The sequence below is a fragment of the Macaca fascicularis genome, chromosome 3, assembly GCF_037993035.2.
Source record: "Macaca fascicularis isolate 582-1 chromosome 3, T2T-MFA8v1.1".
Lineage (NCBI taxonomy): Eukaryota > Metazoa > Chordata > Mammalia > Primates > Cercopithecidae > Macaca > Macaca fascicularis.
The window spans coordinates 128730726-128750006 of record NC_088377.1 but is presented as its reverse complement, the minus strand read 5'-3'; the positions used below and the strand labels follow the sequence as shown (position 1 = coordinate 128750006).

The window sequence follows — 19281 nt, the reverse complement described above, 5'->3', positions numbered from 1 at the left end:
TTTGAGACAGAGTCTTGCTCTGTTGCTTAGGCAGGAGTGCAGTGGTGCGATCTCAGCTCACTGCAACCTCCGCCTTCCAGATTCAAGCGATTCTCCTGCCTCAGCCTCCTGAGTAGCTGGGATTACAGGCGTATGCCACCATGGCCGGCTAGTTTTCATGTATTTTTTAGCAGAGACAGGGTTTCACCATGTTGGCCAGTCTGGTCTTGAACACCTGACCTCTGGTGATCCGCCTGCTTTGGCCTCCCAAAGTGCTGGGATTAAAGGCATGAGCCACCGCGCCCAGCCAATTGTTGAATGAGTTCTGTGCTCACTTAACTGCTATTTACTTTTTAAACACTGGAAGACTGAAAAGGAATCTCTTAAAGTAAAAGTTTAAAACACATTCTTTCTACCACATCTATGGCCAGGTTGCAAATAAGAAGCACCAAAAAAAAAAAAAAAAAAACAAAAAACCACACAAAAAACAAAAAAACAAAACAAACAAAAAAACCACACACACACATTCTGCTAAAACTTGGAATTTAATGAACTTTTACTCACTACAGTTATACTCATTTTACATTAAAGTAAAAAAGAAAATAGCCAGGAGAATAATTCATCTCCAGAAAGCAGTTTAAAATTATTGTTTTTATTATTTTTATTTGCTACCAATATTTTTATTGTAAGAAATACAAAAGGTATGACAAATATACAAACTATTTTCTCTTTTTGCTTCATTCAATTTAGCTTTCACATAAGTGAACACACTGGACAGTGATATTTCAACACCAATTTTGAAAAAAAACAATGAATTTCATCATCTGACAATAAATACCTAAATTTGCATTCTAGCACCCAGTAAGACATCCAGTTTCCAAAGGATTATTGGTATGCAACCCTCTGAATTTTCTGACATGTTACCTTTGCCACTGCAACAGAAATACCACTGCAGTTCTCCCTTTCCCAGTAAGTCAGAATAAGGGGCAGGCAAGAATGGCTATCTGACTTCAGAAACCCTGGGTCACAAAGCATCCCTTGCTTGAGCTACTTTTAAAAACAGATTTTTAATGATAGGGTACTTCATGAAAGTTTTGGTGGTCCTTGAATGACATATTTTACATTACATATTTACCTATTTTTCTATCCTCCTCTTCAGATGGGAAGGGTCTAGATAAACTGGGCTGTATTTTCATCTGCCTCTTGGGAAGGGAGCAAGAGCATTTAGCTCAGAGCATTCTGAAGACAGTAGCCTTAGAGATAAACTTTCTTTCTTTCTTCTTCTTTTGCTTCCAGAGGGCTTTCTGTGTGGAATGGAGGGATGGTTGCTAGAGTGAGACAGCCCTTCCCCTCTTGCTATGTCTATACCATACCTGAGGCCCTTTTTCTTAGAGGGCAAAAATGTTAGAATAGGTAGGAAAGTTCTTGCTTTCAGAGAGCTGTGCTGCACCCACAGGGTGGACCTGACAGGCCAGTGTGGTAACTCTCAATCTTGTATACAGAGAAAAGAGAAGAAGCAACATCTGATACCAAGTCACCTGCCAACATTCTTATAAGACTGTGTTCCAGGCAGTGAATTTCCACACTGCTTCTTGGGTCTGCAGAACTCAAAAGCACCAAAACAGAGCATTCTGTAGCAATATAAGCAAACGGAATGAGAATAATTATGCACCTTTAAGGAACATGCACCCTTATAAGTCTGTACCCTGATATGAAAATAGCAGAATGAGTTTCAAGTATGAAGAAATACAGTAAAAGTGTGGCCTGTAGATGGAGAGAAAACAGCAGCCTGGAATGTGGTTTATATTCTTGATTAGTTTTTCTCTTGGTACCACAGCCAAAACTGAATGCTCTGTACAATGTCTTGGTTTAAAAATCAAGATGCATAAAGATGCTAGAGGCATTTCTAATGGGTGCCATGAGCACAGTCTGTGCCCAGCATTAGGAACCATCTCTAGATGTATGTGGCTAGGTCAAGTTGGGAGTGGTGGCCAGGCCTAGAAAGGCACACCTGTGGTCCGTAATGTGGAGGAGGATGGAGAGCACCATGTGGACAGGCCAGGATGGTAGCAGGGAACACTTTAGTGGTAGAGAGGAAGAGATGCAGGAGACAGAGATGTAGAGGTGTGGGGATGTTGGTCATCTTGGGCTGGTTCACACAGCCTAGATTAGTATCTGATATACACAATTTTTACATTTCTAGAACCGTGATTTCAAACACAGAAACAAGTCAAATTTCCAAATTAGATTTTTTTTTTTTTACTTTCAAAACATTTTCTATTATAAATCAGAAGGAAAAAAGCTTACTGTGTGTGACAGTCTTCCTGAAACGTAAGATAAAGTTTTAACCAGGCCCTATGGCAATGCAGAAACACTAATACATTTTTACAGTGAAAACCTACTTTAACACATCTCAAAATGATAATCCTATAAAACTCTCTAGTTCTAATTTGCACTCTACGGGAACCAATATTGTTCTTTTCTTAACACATACTGCTCTTCGATACCAAACACTTGCCCTTTAACCTTCAGATAAAAACCTCAAATACCAAAAAATGCAACAAGCTTTTGAGGTGTTGGGAGTAGTTGGTTGTTAAAATCCCTTTTATTTTATAATAAATTATACAGGCAATCCTTGCTTTTTATTACCACGCTGGATTGCTTCTATACACAGCCAAGTTGCCTGAAGCATGGAAACTTGGACTTCTCCATCTGACACGTTCTTGAAGCCTCAAGGTACAAGCTAATAGTTCTGCTTCTACAGAAAAACTCTCACACCGCTCTCCTCTCAACAGTACTGCCTGTTCCCATTACTGCACATGACACCTACGAGGGCACTACATCACGTGAGGGAAGCTTCTTCATGAGGGCAGACAAGAGGAGGCACCACCAGGCACTGGTCTCTGCCTGAAATCTATTCCGAGGGCCACCTGGCACAGTTCCTAAATTAAGACATATCTAAAATGCTTTTCTACCTTTAGTTTTTATTTTTGCTGTATTTTCACACTCTACTATATGCATATTTAATAAAAACTACAAAGTCTTTTACTTTAATTCCTTTACATAATGATAAAACACCTAGATACCCAAAATACTACATCTATATATTCAAATCTACTAGTTATGTTAAAAATGCATGCAGCTTATTTGGGGGCTTAGTCTAATTTTTATTTTCTTAGGTTCATCAATACCATGATAAGGAACGTTAGATGCAAAGTCCTAACACTTTCTGCCTTCAGTTGTACTTTCACAGGACTAGTGTGATTCAGAAATAAATAATATACATGAATAATAATAGAAATAATTTATGCAAATGTAGAACAACTTGAAAAAAATTCCCCGCCTGTCAGGTGCTGTTCCTGGGGATAGCTGATGCTATAAATTCCATGTACTAACTAATATATTTACTACAGGTAATAGGAAAACAAATGAATAAAAAGTGAGGAACTATGATATACATGTGTATATTTTTGCAAACACAGGATCAGAATGAAAAGATATATAATGCGCTGGGAGGTTCAAGAAATGTATTACCGCTGGAATCTGTTTTATCATTCAGACTTTAAGGTCAAACTGAGAGTTGTTGGTGATCACAGGAATATTGCTAGCTGATACATATTATTGCATTTCATAAAACTTAAGATTAGAAACTTTCAAGTAAGAGTACAACGGGTATCTTCAGAACTTTAACCTAAGCACATCAATGGAATTTTGCTAGGAACCACAGAGAGTTAGAAATTAAATAATTGTGTGGCTCTTTGCTGATTAGTGCTACAGTCATAGTTCTTGGCAGTCAATATGTACAGTTATATGTCCCCTTTGAGAAAAACCTACATTTGACAATCCAAACTCCTAAAATTGAGAAAGGGTTATTGGTGTGACCAAACAACTCACACAGAAGATTCCTCTCAACATGAAAATCCCCTGCTACACGAGATAATTTGTTTACATACCTTTAATTGCCTAACAAAGAAAAAGAGAGAAAAGGAAGGGAACCTAAAGAATTGGGAGCTTTTGCCAACTGAAGACAAAGCAGAAAATAACTTTTCAAAACAAAACTTTTCCAGGCATATCTTTCACCATCACATATGTAGAATGATGGAAAATAAAAAAATAAAAAATATTTCCTGCAATTATACATCTTTTCTTAAAAAAAAAACAAAAACAAAAACAAAAACTGAGCTTAGCGCCTGAGAGATGCAGGGTAGACAGCTTCACAAAGAGCAGCTGCTACCGCATCTCTTTTTACCCGAACTTTCGGAGAATTGTGTTGTACTTATTTATGCACAGAAGACACCCGTTTGCTTCTAGGGACATATTTCTTCCTAAGATTTGCAGAACAGATGCCTCTGAGACAGCAGCAGGGCACTCTGACCTCGGAAAGCAGCCCGCCGGGCCGCACATAATTTCAGGCACCGGCAGGTGAGCGGGAGGCGGGGTCCCAGCCCGGCCTCGCCCACTGCCACTCTCCTGCCAAAGGGGCGGGGCAACGAGGCAGCGCGCCCGGAAGGCTTTCAAGTGGGAGTCAAGTTTTGAACGCGAGCAAATAGGGTTCAGACTGGCCACTGTGATAACAAACCCGGGGGTGGAATTCGGCCTTTCACATAGGGGCTTTAACTGGACTCTAGTTCCTGGGAGTAGAGGGGCGAATGAGGCGGGGGATTTCTCAGTCAGTTTCTGACTGCCCCTAGTGTATGTGGTATTTTGGTTCAGTATGAATTACTGAGACTCATCTGCTTGCCACTCTGGAGCAAAGTTGGGCAGGCACCGTCGCGTGTCTGCCACTCATAAGGAATAAGCTGCTTTCTGTGGTGCTGTGCTAAGGAAACTCTGAAAAATACTGCAATAACCTTCCCTACTAAATTTCAAGTGACACTGTTGAGAGGAAGGTGACTTCTAAAATTAACTTAATCATCTGGGGGATAAGAAGTCTTTAAGTAGACTTGTGAATTTAAAAAATATAGTTGCCAAAAAACTTCAAAAGTGAACAAAGTATATAGACACACTCCTAAGTTGTTATGCTCATATACTTAGACCTATTTTTTTTTTTTTAAATTAGAGCTTCTTAGGAATTTACATTTGTGATTCCACAAATGTTAAAATTACCTGGTCTTTTGGTATTTAAGGGCTCTGTTTCAATATAGCAATTCTTCAGACAAAAGTTTTGTCTACCGAATTACTGATGCTACTCATTTTGCTCACCTGATCTTTAAATTAGCATTTTAAAATTTAATCAGTGTTGGAAGGCCACCATGCTAGGGAATATGAAAGCAGCAGAGAGAGTATGAGTGTTTTAACTGGAGCCACTAAAGGAGTTTTATACTTCTAACGAAACTATCCTGTTCACAGATGAGGGCTGCCTTTTTAGTAAGTAAGCCTGTTTTAATCTAGAAAAGTAAGGTAATTGGGTACTTAAAAATTTTTTTTCCTAAGTGAATGACTAGGCTTTCTTTACTTAAATGATCAAAATGGATATATTATGCATCCTTAAGCACAATTTATTTGCAGACAATTGTTCAGAACCTAGGTAACAAGTAAAATATTGAAGTTACAGAACATTATAAAGACTATTAATCATCCCAAAAAAGAAGTGCTAGGAAAGAGTTAAATATGCACAGAAAAATAAAGTTAGAATGAAATCTCTTTTAGAAGTACCTCTTTAGTCTTCATCGGATTTGTTTTTCTCTAAAAGTGCCACCTTGTGGAATATACTGGAATAAAACAAGCAAGCTCATCTCTTAGGACAGTGTGAATGTTTAGAAAGACTTTTGCAAGAAAAGCCACCTTCCTTTCCTACCATATTAACTTCAAATTGCTGTAATAGTATTTCAGCAGATTCTCGAAAAGAGCCTATATTTTCAGGTGGCTCTTGTTTTCTTCCTAAGGATAGACAAGGTAACAATATGTTGAAGGAAGTCCACTTCTACTCATTTATCTAAATGTTATAACTTCCTGGGAATGCTAAGAAATAGAAAACATTTTGAAAAGCTGTTTGGTACTTCATTAAGAAAATAAACAAAAATTCCCAGAAAGACTAGTTGAGAAAAAACATGTAAAAATTGGACCCCTTCTGTTTCTACATTTCTGTTACTTAACAAAGATCAGAAGATAGAGAGGCCAAAGGATTATTTTTGGTTTATTTTCTGAAAAAGTACAAGATAGAAATGCTTGAGATATAGGTATGTATTAAAACTGGGTTGTGAATTGCATTGATATAGAAAGGGAGTCAATAAGAAATGAAAATGTTAGTTTCTCATGCTTTTGAGGAAAACACCATTTTTAATTACTCTGAGGACTTACATTTCTTGCCAGGCTTTGGTAGCCTCAATAAGTTTTTCCACTGTGGAGAAGGAACATGCAAATATCTTCCTAATTATGTGCCCAAATGTACTTAATGGACATGATAAATGGTTTTGGGTAAGGTTCACAATTTTTAAAAAGTATTGGTGGCATAGGAAACACATGCCTTTTAAAAATTTATTTTTATTTTTTCAATGAACATTCTTAGGCATGTGTAAGAAGTATTGCTTCATGTGGCTGCCTCTTCCCTTGAAATGAGAAAAAAAGTACAGATAATTTAGTTTGCTTGGAACAGCTTCTCCATAACATTTGTTTTTGACCATTAATCCTACAGTTGCCAGATGACCTTAGTATAAATTCTTACAATATATTTGTTCATAAAGAATATATCCTTCAAAATATATATAGCTTTGAAACTACCTTTTAAATACCTTCATTTTCTCCAGAATTTCCTTTATCTATTGCCCACTGTTTTATGAATAATTTTTAAAGCCTTAGAAATCATATAACATCTTTATCTGTCACAATGTGAAACATGCATTCTTTTGAATTATATAAATATCCAAGAGTTTATGATAATATTCCAATATTTTCTTTCCAAGGTAAATATTCTGTAGTTTCTATACTAACATAATTAAGTAATTATGGTGGCATATTAACTTTTAATATTTTTTTTCCTAGACCCAACTATGCAATTAAAGCCTGCTTTTGGAAAATGTAAGACACTCTCATGTGCTTATCATAAGAATAGTGAAATTGTCACTTAAGAGAAAAGCAGTATTTTAGACAGAAGAATTTTAATATGTTTATGATATTAGGAAGCTTACATAATTTAATTTCCACAATGGAACAATAATTGCCATTACTGACTTTAATAGGCACTACTTTTAAAAGAAGCAGCTACAGTTTCTTAAACACTCACTTTAAATACATAATTTAAAGTTCAAAATGTTTGGTACTATTTAAGAGTTTTCTCATCAAGATGCATAGTACCACATTCTGGAGAGTCAAACTATAAATTTCTCTATAGAAAAGAAACATGCTTTATTTAAGATAGGAACATCTTGTGCCCTCTAAAGCTTTCATTTTTATTTAACACAATGCTGAGATTCTATTCTTAGGTAAATAATTTTTAGCTATTTTTAGTAAGTTACCTGGGGCTAAATGAAAAGTCTGCCATTCACAGTGTGTGCTTCCTGAGAGAAAAATCGTGAGAATACAGGGGGCTGAAATGGCCCCGAGCTTTCTTCCAAAATAGGTTCTTTGCAACTTGAGTTCCCATCCACTTCAAAGGAGGGAGAAAGTGGGAGGCTCCAACCCATTGGGCTCTTACAAGCGCTTGCAAATTGTGTTTTTAAGATTAGGTCCTTTTTATTACCCTTTGCCATGGGATTTCTTATAAAAGCTAAATGGACAAGTTTCTCTTTTTCTCTTTTTATATGTAGGTTGTTTTGCCTCCACCCTGTGCAACAGTTCCCAAATGCCTGGGCCACCAGAACCAAACATCAAACAGAAACTAGCAGGAACATTCTTGTACTGGTCCTACTATGAAATTCAAACATGATTTCAAATCTGTCACAATATTTTTACTTGCTATGAGCTGCTTCAGTGTAACCTTGGGGCAAAACGCCCTTTTCAGTTCACCACTGCCTAGCTTTTGGCAAAGATGTTTGAAACCATATGTTACAGAAGAATAAGCTGTAGTCACTAAGTTCTTACTCTACTATCTGCTTCAAAATGCCCTAATGGCAAGACTGCTTGTATTGGATCTGGATTTCAGAAATGGCAAATCTGGACATAAAATACATAAATCAAGAGAGTATTCACTCAAATGCAACAACTACACTGATGGAAGAACTGGGGACAGATTTTTACAAAGTTCAGAGAGGCTGAGATGTCCTTTCATTCTGTGTCATCAGAAGATAATTTGCCAACGATTGAATGCCAGAATGTTTGTGCTTCAATTTTTCTTTACAAGCACTGCCTAGAAATGAGTCAAAAGCACATGCTAGAAATAAAAGTTGAGCTCTCTACTCATTTAAAATTCTAAAGAATGCTGAAAAATTCCAGTTCAGAAAAGCTGCATTTTTCTTGAGTGAACTTATGAAAACAGTTTTACAACAGCAAAAACTAAAGTTATGTTCACTCTAGCCATGAATACTAACCAAAAAGCTCATGATGAATCAGTGCATGAGTTTTTAAACTCAATTTCTAGGCCCCAGCAAAAATGTCTTTGTATTTTGACCCTTGATCAAAGGAAAGGCAGAACTCACTTTTCTATGTGAGACTTTGAGTAGACCTGACCTTGAATGCTATGGATTCATTATATCTCAAGCATTTATAGTACTGACAACACGTAATCAATGTTGTCACAAGGAAAGTAGAAAACATTCGTATGGCCCATCTTCTTTATTATCTTGCTCTAGAAAACAATGTTCCTGTTCCTCAAGCTACTGAATTAGAACAATGTTTAGTACAGCAATTAAAAAAGAATAGTTCCCAACCCCAAAAGCTCTTCAGGAGAAACATCTCCTAGTTTCTTCTCTTGTTCAAGATAGTCATATATCATAATAAGCTGCAAAGAATTCAGTACAACTTGATAATGCATAAACATCATCTGAATTATTTTCTGAGTGCAGCAACCTCCATTCTTTGAAAATCCTAACTCTAAACATGATCTAACTGTTGCATGATCTAACTGTTGCATGCACTATGAGTCAGAAAGCACAGGTGGCTAAACTTTCCAAAAGATACTTTCTGTGTCCTCTGGTTACTACAGCCAACTGAGCACTAAACCACTTATAAGGCAGAGATGGTATGAAATATAAAGGACTGTAGAGAAAACAGTAAGAGAAAAAGGAAAAGCTGTTTACAATGCCCAGGCCAGGCTGGCTCTGTAGAGAGCAGGAGTGAGCACAAGGCACTAGAAACAAGCACAGCCTGGGGGATGGAGAAAAGATCATTTGATAGAGTAAATGTATAGCCCTAAAACATAGCTAAAGACATACCCTCAGATAAAGACACTGACAATATCTTCTATAAAAATGTAAAACACAAAGCAATAGTTTATAGCAATCTGTGTGCTGGTGATAAAACAAAACAAGATCCTACTCATTATTTAGGTAACAAAAGTGAACACCAGGTAGAAGGACTGCATTAGAGTGAGAACATATGGGACCCTGTTAGGTTTGCAGAATTGAGGCCATAAACCATAATCTGAGACTGCGAATTTATGAAAGGTTCATTGAAAGCAAGCAAACAGGTGGTGCATGGGAAAAGCTTAAGCAATCTGTTATTAGTTATACAATGGTAGCAATATATTTCAGAAGTGCTGGGAGATAGACAAGATGGATACTTTGCCAACAAGGCAGTGTGTGGCAGAAAATACAGTGTAATAGATGAGGAAAATTTCAAGGCCACTCCTGTCTCTAGTTAGAGAGAGAACTACTCTCCAAACCAAAACAGGAAAGAGTTTCTGATAAATTCCTAAAAACAAAAACGAAGTAACAACAAACAACAACAACAACAACAAAAAAAAAGGGAATAAAGGAATTTCAAACCAGGAAATAAAGGCTTTCTATTTTTTTTTTTTAAATCTATCTGAGATACACTCCCTAAATCTATGGCAAGTAATAAAAAGCTTACAGGGTATTTTCCAAAAGAAATGATAAAGCATGATATCATACAGGTTAAAATAGACTTACAACAAGTAAATTCAGCGTTTTGAAGACTAAATAGAATGCATGCACATCTCTTAAAATATACTAGAATTTTTTTCTCCTTTTTGCTGTGTGTATAAAACTTCACCTTTTACTGCTAGCAAATTTACTGCTTTTGGCCAGAAAAGAAATGCTGAGGACATGGGGTTAACTTTCTAGGGTTAACTGTCTAATTTGAGAAGACCATTTTGGTGGATCACCTTCAGTGAACAAATGCCTGTTATTTATCGATCACCTTGAGTCTTTAAAACTGAATCGTTCTTGCCGTTTACAAAAAGTAACACTTTAAGAGATCACAGAATCTCTCTCTCACACACACACACACACACACACACACGCACACATACTCAAAAGTACCAAATCAGGCCCGGCAGCTGCAGAGAGATTACATCATAACTCAGCTGTGCCTGGATTACCCACTCCACACTGGCAGCATTCAAGGTTAGAAAAATGAAATGGCAGCACAATTGGTCAGCAGCTTCTCTTCTTCTGGAATTTTTCCAGGTTCTTGAAACAAACAGACAAACAAACAAACAAACGAACATAAAGCTGCAATCACTCTTGCATTGATTTCAAAACAGTAAACTGGCGGTTTCCTTGGAGAAGCAGAGCCTGTCCAGAAGACGGCAGCTGGAAGGCCTCCAGACAGGCAATCCTCCACAGCTCTGCAGGGCTTGCTAAGGGGGACCCTTGAGCCACCAAGGGTGTTCTCCGCAGGATCAGCTTAAGGCAGCTGCTGAGGCCTCAGGCTGTATTCAGCTCCGAGGTGTTCTGGCTGGGCGGCAGGTGGGAATCCAGGTTTTCTTTGCACCTCTCCAGGTCCTGGAAGTATGGGTGAGACAGGGCACTGTAGGCTGATATTCTTTTGGCTGGGTTAAATGTCAAACACTTCTGTAATAAAGAAAAAAATAATTGGTTGATATACAACACATCAATGTAGATAATGTACTTACAGAGTTATCCCTTTATTCACTGTCATGTTAAGCACATCTAGAATGGGAATGAGTATTTATTTAAAGGGACACTAAATAATATGGAGACAGTACTCACATATATCCCTAATGTATAAAATGCCCCTCAGGAGAAGACCCTTTTGGGTGCCTATGGGCTGTTTCCTGCCCAGGATTTCTCTGTAAGCCATTAAAGTATGCATATAACTTTATTTAGTAATTCTTCCAGTGCTAGCAAACTTAGTGCTACAGTTGGAGTCTTCACCGCAACTTCTTACCCTGCCCCAAGGTTACACCACTCAGAGGCAGGGATATCTTCCTTCTAATTAATAACAAGGTGCCACAAGGCTAGCAGTAGCTCTCTCAGGGGACCCTTAGATTCAGTGTGAGTCACTAAACTCTGTTCCAGGCTGACAGCTCAAGTGTAGGGCTACCAAGGTGAATGAGCTGATGCTTGCACTTAAGAAGCTCCTGGTCCTAGTCAAGTGGTTTGGGCAGTTTGGCTGGGCTACTGAGGTAGAAGGTGAAAGGAGGGAAAGGGAAATATTTGCAGTAGCAGCAGTCTCTGTTCCCAAACTGTCCATACCTAAATTAGAATGTGTCCCTAATTTCAGTCTCATTTCCACCCCTACTTCAGGTAATCTTGTTACTCAAATCCTCCACCTCTCCTTCCACCAATGCCTCCTGCTGGGTGCCTAGCAGGTGGCAAGCACTAAATAGTGATGAGTAAGACCTCCTCATTGCCCCAGGAGTTCACAAGTAGCAGGAAAGCCACATCGGCTTCTCCATCCTAAAGTGAACTGAGTATATGAAATGTCTGTGCATTCCAGTCTTCTATGTAATTTACAGACTTTACATTATCATGGTTAATGGAAGAACTCTTCCACTTAAGAGGTCTGCATGACCATGATATTAATAGGACTCCTGCCAACAGTCCTAGTCAGGTTCCAACTGGATTAGGGACCTCTCTAATATTGCATCGAAAGCTTAAAAACAAATACAAACAGAAAGTTCTATGTGTATTTCAGGCAAATTCTTGGGTCCTCTGAAATCTGAGCTCCCCTTCAGTCCATGGTTGCTAGCCTCCCTATAGGATCTTCTGAACATCAAGAGCTAAAGGGCAAGCGGAAGAAAGAGCTTGTTTGTAGAAAGGTTCCAAGTGTCTGTTACAGCAATAAATATCTCTAGAAAAGCTTTGCAAGGGCTGAATTCCCAAAGGACTGGAGAGCAGGGGCAAAATTCCTGATCCTGAGTTCTCTTTTCCCAGAGTCCAAGAAGGAGAAAATTAGGTAATGGCATTAGGAAAGGAAGCAGCTAATTTAATCTCCAGGACATAGGAAAGAAGAGAAAAGAGCTGTGGGAATACGTTCACGATACAGAGACGTGTCTCTAGAGGATTATGTGAGAGGAAGCCCTTTCCTCACAGCTACATTGATGGCTTAAAGCTGGGAAGAGGGTGGAGAGAAGGAGAACGACTTAGCCAAATGTGGGGGTGCAGGAGAATCTCAAGTTGGAAGTCTTAATACACTTTGTCCTATAGAAATACGGTTAAAAACAGGTGTTTAAGTTCTATTATTGCTCTACTTTAGGAACAAGGTTGCCGGGTTAAGAATTAATTAAAAAACCTTGTGTTAATAATATTGTTTCTGCAAGAAAATTTAGTTTAATTGCCAAATAGTTTACTCATAAAATGAGCTTCTGGAATCACAACTTAGTCAAGAGTTAGATACTATGGTAGATCGGATAACTTTTAGTACATTCCCTCTTTTCTCTCCCCTCTCACCATAGGGGGAGCATTCTTTCCTCCATTCAAGTTGGCCTTAGGTATGGAACTTGCTTTGGCCAATGGAACATGGGCAGAGTGGCGGGTACTTCTTCCAAGTATGGACCTTCAGGGGTGTTGTATATTTCTGCTTGCCCTTTTGGAACATCCACCTTCTATCATGAGAAAAACATGCCCCAGGGAGCTGCTGCCTCTCTGGCATGGGCCCCAGAATGAGACACATGGAGAAGACCTGTGCTTCACCCATGGGCAGAAGCAGATATCAAAGGCTGTTGATTCAGGAGGTAAAGGATACACTCATTACTCATTGGGTTTCAGACATCAAGAACAGCCCAACAGCTACACTTTTCCACCTATTGTTCTGGCCTCCAGGTATAGAAAATTAAGTATATGGTTGAGTATTATGAGTCTCAAACAGAGCACAGAAGTCCTTATTTTCAGCGAGGTATTTTATATGTGCCTGGCACACTAAATACTTATTAAATAAATTAGCAACTAGAAGAAGTATTGCTATATAGTTCTTTTGGAAAAACATCTCCCCAAAGTTGTGGATATTTAACAAAAGGCACATTAAAATGACAAATTACTTAAAGTAGCATGAAACTGTAAGCAAGGAAACATAATATTTACTTCTAAATAAACATATGTCAAAGTGAATTGAGAGGCTTCTAAAGCTGCATTGAAATAAACATTCAAAGATGGCAGATTTAAAAAAATGTGGATCAGAAAGACATTCCAGAATCAAAAGCCACCAGCTGCTACAAGTGTGAAAATGAAACCTCTGGAGGGACTGTCGCCTCCTGCCCCACGTGGCTGTGGCACGTGATGCCGATAGCAGCTACTGAACTGATATTTGTGACTACCACCCAGTCTGGGTAGGGCAGGTGTCTCACTGGCACAGTGCAGACCAGTTTGACATCACAAAAACTTACCAGAAGTAGGTCTTTGCCTAGTTCATCGATATCTGTTACAAACTTCTCAATTGGTTGGGCAGATTTTGAATGAAAAGCCTGCCTGGGAAGGGCAACATCTCTAGGCCAGTCTTCTTCTCCTGGGAGTCCAATTACGCTACAAAAGAACCACACATAGACATGAACATTAGCTGCTATGCAGAAGCTGTTTTCTTATCAATTTCCAGAGAAAGGCAAAATCTAAGGGGGAGGCATAGGGGAGACAGTCCCAGGAGACCTTCACTTTATGACTGGCAGGGTCTCTGTTTATCTCTGTCCTACCGCAATATGGTGTCATGGGGTAGAGGGTAATCTCACAGAAGAATTGTAAAATTCACTGGGAGGAGATAAGAGATTGCTCTGGTAGCAGACACTAAATGTAAGGGGTGATGTAGAAATAGAAAATATATTGCCAGGCAGTAAGCCCTGACTTAGTGACAAAGCAGGACTTATTGTATTCAGAGGAGACCCATACTAGTATATACATTTCTTAATGTCCAAGAATGCTTTCTGTGTTTTGATCGAACGTCCCAGTATTGGCATGATTTTTATGATGCTCATCCAACATGGTTTATTAACATATCAATTTGGTTGCATTTTTGGTTAAAGAGTAATTCCCTAAATATTAAATATATACATTAGAATCAGAAGGAAAAATGACGCTAAAACGTTTGTTAGTCCTGCATTATTCAAACACGATTTTATAAAAGGAGGTCTGTGGTATTCCAAAGTGAGCAAACAGTAAATTAAAAGACTATTATTTATATTTCCCCTGAAAACCATTCTGGGATCAGAAATGTGGAAAGAACAGTAAGTGATAAAAAGCACAGGCTTTGGAAATAGGCAGGCTTGGGTTCAAATCCTGCACCTGCCACTTACTGGCAGGTAAGGACAAATTACTTAACATCTATGACCCTTAGTGTCTTTATGTATATACAATGATAATAACTTACAGTTGTAATGAGGATCAGTTATACTTTATTTAAATTTATAGTAATATATAAATTTATAATTTAAAGTATATAGCACAGCACCTGATACACATTACACACAGTCAATATCAATCAATACATTGTCAATTATTATTATAGTTAGAAAATGTTGTTATTCATCCAAGATGCATAGGAAATACATCACTATCACACTTAAAATATGAACTGCTTATATCCTATTTATGTATAACTTAATATTCTTTAAAAATATTAATAGGTCAATGGACTTACATAACTTATATATTGTATAGACATTATTTATAGTTCACATATAGGTCATAAGTAGGTTTGAACAGAGAAAATCAGAGGATGCAGGGACTTCTTTCCCATACAGACTGTATAACTCTGAACTAAAAATAAAATCATAGTTTAGTGGACGGGTTATATAGCTATTCAAATACTGGACCAAATAATGTTTTTTTTTTTTGAGATGGAGTCTCGCTCTGCCGCCCAGGCTGGAGTGCAGTGGCACAATCTCGGCTCACTGCAAGCTCCACTTCCCGTGTTCACGCCATTCTCCTGCCTCAGCCTCCTGAGTAGCCGGGACTACAGGCGACCGCCACCACACCTGACTAATTTTTTTGTGTTTTTAGTAGAGACGGGGTTTTACCGTGTTAGCCAGGATGGTCTCAATCTCCTGACCTCATGATCTGCCCACCTCGGCCTCCCAAAGTGCTGGGATTACAGGCGTGAGCCACTGTGCCTGGCCTGGACCAAATAATTTTAACTACAGTTAGAAATTAGGGTCTTCTGCTTAGCCTATACTTGCTGGGACTGAAGCCCACGAAGAGGTGTTCTTATGAATATACTTCCAGATTTCAGGAAGATGTGGTACACGTCCCAAGATCTGTAGCACTTTATGTCCCCTTCCCTCACCTACACAGAGCCCAGGCCACAGACTTCAGCTGGGAAGATACCCCTGTCATCACGGCTTCTCTGCCTGGGTGTCTGGGGAAAGACACTGTAATTCTGCCTCTATCAGGCATACTGAGAGAGCTACATTATTGAGGCAAAGGAAGATTAATGGACATATTTACTAGAACCAATAAACAGAAATAACAATGAACAATATATAGATTTGTTCAATAGTAAAGCCTACAATAGATGTTAAAAAAAAAAAAACCAAAAATACCACTATTAATTATGAAAAGAAATGCATGTGTAAGTAAGTGTCTGGATACAATGGGACAGGGCAGAGGAGGGAAAGAAGAATGTTTGTTAGAGATCTTTTAAAATTTCCTTTCATTCTTTTTTAGTTTTCAGGTCTATGTATATCAATATTTTTGTGTATGTTCACCAGTCACCTAGAAATTGATTACATTAATAACTCCTAGAAATATTTAAAATGTTTTTATTTGTGGCTTTGAATATATCTACATTGAGTTAAATCTTGCAAGTATATGATCAGCTGAATGCCAAAAGCCTTCAGAGAAACAGCACGTCTCTGTATGTATGCATGTACATGTACACATAACTTTATATAATTTTATATAAAATTTTAAACAAACACATAACAATTTATATATATATAACTTTAAGTCTATCACCTCCTCTGATTCCTGTAACAATCTCCTAAGACATGTAAGTCAGGTGTTATTAGTCTCATCTTATAGATGGGGAAACTGAAAATGAGACATAAAATGAACTGCCAAAGTCACAGATAGCGTGCTCATTCACAGAGCCCAGAGTGAGTTCTCTTCTCTCTATTCCAGTATTTTATTTTCATTTAGCTATGACATTGTTTTTTAAAATGCTCTAAGATGTCACAGGCTAAAACTATTGTTTCACTTTTAATACTTGCTATTACTTGAAGGCTTAAATCTTCCTAAACACAGAAATGTTCTTCCCTTTAACAGTATGTGAACATGGGCCAGGTGGGGTGGCTGTAATCCCAGCATTTTGGAAGGCTGAGACAAGTGGACCACTTGAGCCCAGGAGTTCAAGACCAGCCCGGGCAACATGGTGAGACCCCGTCTCTATAAAAAATATAAACATTAGCTGGGCGTGGTGTCCTGTGCCTGTAGTCCCAGCTACTTGGGAGGCTTAGACAGGAGAATTACTTGAGCTCGAGAGGCCAAGATCATGAGCCAAGATCATGTCACTGCACTCCAGCCGGGACAACAGGGCAAGAGCTTGTCTCCAAAGAAAAAAAAAAGAGGATGTGAATATGGCTTTCCTTAAAAAAAAATTCAGTTTCATGTTCAATATGAACTTTTATGGCCCATATACATGTGTTGTGAAATTCTGATAGGACCATTAAAAAGTGCTTGCATTTAATTCCACTATTTGGACAGCTGAATATAAGCCTTAAAAGTTGACATTTATACTGGCAAGCCTGACAGGGCACAATATCTATAAATGGCAGTGATGGTGGAGACAGAAACATTTTTTCAAGTACTTCGGCAGTGACACTAGGGTGCAGCATTGTCCCTCTTCTCCGGCAAGGTAATCCATTCAGAGGAAACAGAACATAATTTTGATGAAACAATGCCAGAAACCACAGAGTAAAATCTAAAGGCACAAACCATAGAACTCTACAGCTTCTTTTCTGTTGGCAACCTACGATTGTCAGGACTTTGCCAAAAGTAGAACTGGCTTTTCCTTGGAAGCAGGTCAAATATGCTGGTCAAATGTTCCTTCTGGTCCATTTCACTGGCTTCATGTACTAAGGGAGTACTAAGAATGTTAACAAGATTGCAGACATCAGTGCTGGAGGTAGACACAACTGTCAGGTAGTATAAATAAGGGAAAGAAGGTGATGACCTTCAAGGCCTGGCAAGCTGACTTCAGTCAAGATTCTCTTTCCTTTTAACAGAAGGTCATTAGTATGTCTGATTTCCCCAGTTTCCTCTTTAAGATCACATGCACACAAAATATATTCAACAGTCATGGGGAAAATAGATGGGAGTTCATCATTGACTGATTTAAGAACTTGCCATTCAGAAGCAGGGGTAACATGAAGGCTTTGTGTTGAATTTATCTAGTATATGGAGTGGTCAGTAGTAGGAGCAGTATCATCAGCTGCCCTGGACCCAGGAAGCCCACAGGCATAAAAAACTAGCAAATGTTATTCAGGCCTTAAGCTACTATGTTCTGACTCAGCAGTGGCACTGGCACTAACAGAGGTCTAGCTGCTTCCAGTCACTAAAAGCACAACATCAGGTTCCAGTTTTATTAACTGTTTTAAGTAGTCAGGCTTAAGTAGACAGTGCTGGTATGAAAATCTATTCTTTAGGGGTGCTTTTTTTTGCAGTCTTACAGACTTCGAATTTCATAAAAATCACTGGGATTCCTATAAAATGTCACAGACCAAAGATCAGGGCTATTTTTGGTCTAGAACTCCCACTTTCTTCCTACTCCACTCCAATTCGGACGGGCCTTGCAAACCCAAAAACTCAAAAAACGATGCCACACTGCATGCTTTGTGAGAAGAAGCGCCCCAGTTACATTCTAGAAACATGAATACATACATGCCCTCACATGCATGAACATGCAGACATGAATGAAACTATGTAAATCATCAAGGAGCTATGTAACTGAAACCCAAGAATTTGAGCACAAGAAAGGATCTTATAGAGAATTTAAGTCAGAATTTCATTTCTCAGATGAAGTTAAGGAACCAAAAGGTTAAATAATTAATGATGAATTCTTTTTTTTTTTGAGACAGAGTCTCGCTCTGTCCCCCAGGCTGGAGTGCAGTGGCGCAATCTTGGCTCACTGCAAGCTCTGCCTCCCGGGTTTACGTCATTCTCCTGCCTCAGCCTCCCGAGTAGCTGGGACTACAGGCGCCTGCCACCAATGATGAATTCTAATAACAACAGTAATAGATAACTTTTAAAGCACTTACTATGTGCCAGGCACTGTGTAAGCCCTTCATGGGGTGTGTTACATGACTTTCTCAAAGTTGCAGAGTTATTTTGCCAAAGACTCAGGGTTCTCATTTTCTGTTTTGGTGCTCTGAAGAAAAATGAGATGTGTAGCATACCATCCTTCGCCCAGGAAAACAAAACAAAACAACGCAGAACCAACCTGGGTGACCAAGGATACTCAATGGGGACACGAAGCTCACTGAACAAGGATGGGTACTTTGCCACCAGGCATCCCATCTCTGATGTTGGGTGCATTTGAAATGACCACAAGCAGAGAATGTATTTGAACTAAAGAACTGGAGCTCAGCCACATGAAGAAAGAGGAGCAGCAAAAAGATCCACACAAGCAACATACAAGCTTCCAGAGCAGAGCAGTTAGGGCTCTGCATAAAACGGCACTTCTACCATGTCTCCACTCACCACACAAATAGTAACACTGTCTGCAGCAGCTGCTTGAAGTAAGAAAGACAAGAGATAAACACTTGATATGCATGTCAAAGGAAAGTCACTGTAAATGTTTTAATGCTATAGACACTGATGTAAAATTACAGTTATTACTTACTCCAAGATTTTTCCTAGTTGATCGACATCTGAACTTCCACGAAAAAGAGGCCTAAAAGAATAAACACACATTTTAAACAAGAAATGTTCTCAGATTACATTTCAATCATATTTGCCATTATCATTGTTTAACAGGAAGCAAAATATTCTTTATGGGTTGGGAAGAAGTGAAATAATG

General features: G+C 38.6%; 1 protein-coding gene across 5 annotated transcripts in view; it reads right to left on the bottom strand.

Moving 5' to 3' along the window:
* Window positions 1–508: 508 nt before the first annotated feature.
* Window positions 509–19281, bottom strand: part of CDK6 (cyclin dependent kinase 6) — a 238151-nt gene continuing 219378 nt past the window's right edge. For 2 of the 5 annotated variants that reach the window (XM_015447745.4, XM_065542349.2), the window contains exons 6-8: window positions 19105–19155; window positions 13664–13799; window positions 509–10889 (exon numbers count right to left, since the gene is read on the bottom strand). In XM_015447745.4, the coding sequence (XP_015303231.1) occupies window positions 10743–10889; window positions 13664–13799; window positions 19105–19155 (334 nt within the window). In that variant the 3' untranslated portion in view covers window positions 509–10742. Of the gene's footprint in view, window positions 10890–13663; window positions 13800–18962; window positions 18992–19104; window positions 19156–19281 lie in introns of all 5 variants that reach the window. The other 3 variants (XM_065542348.2, XM_065542350.2, XR_012432667.1) reach the window with 2 other exon arrangements.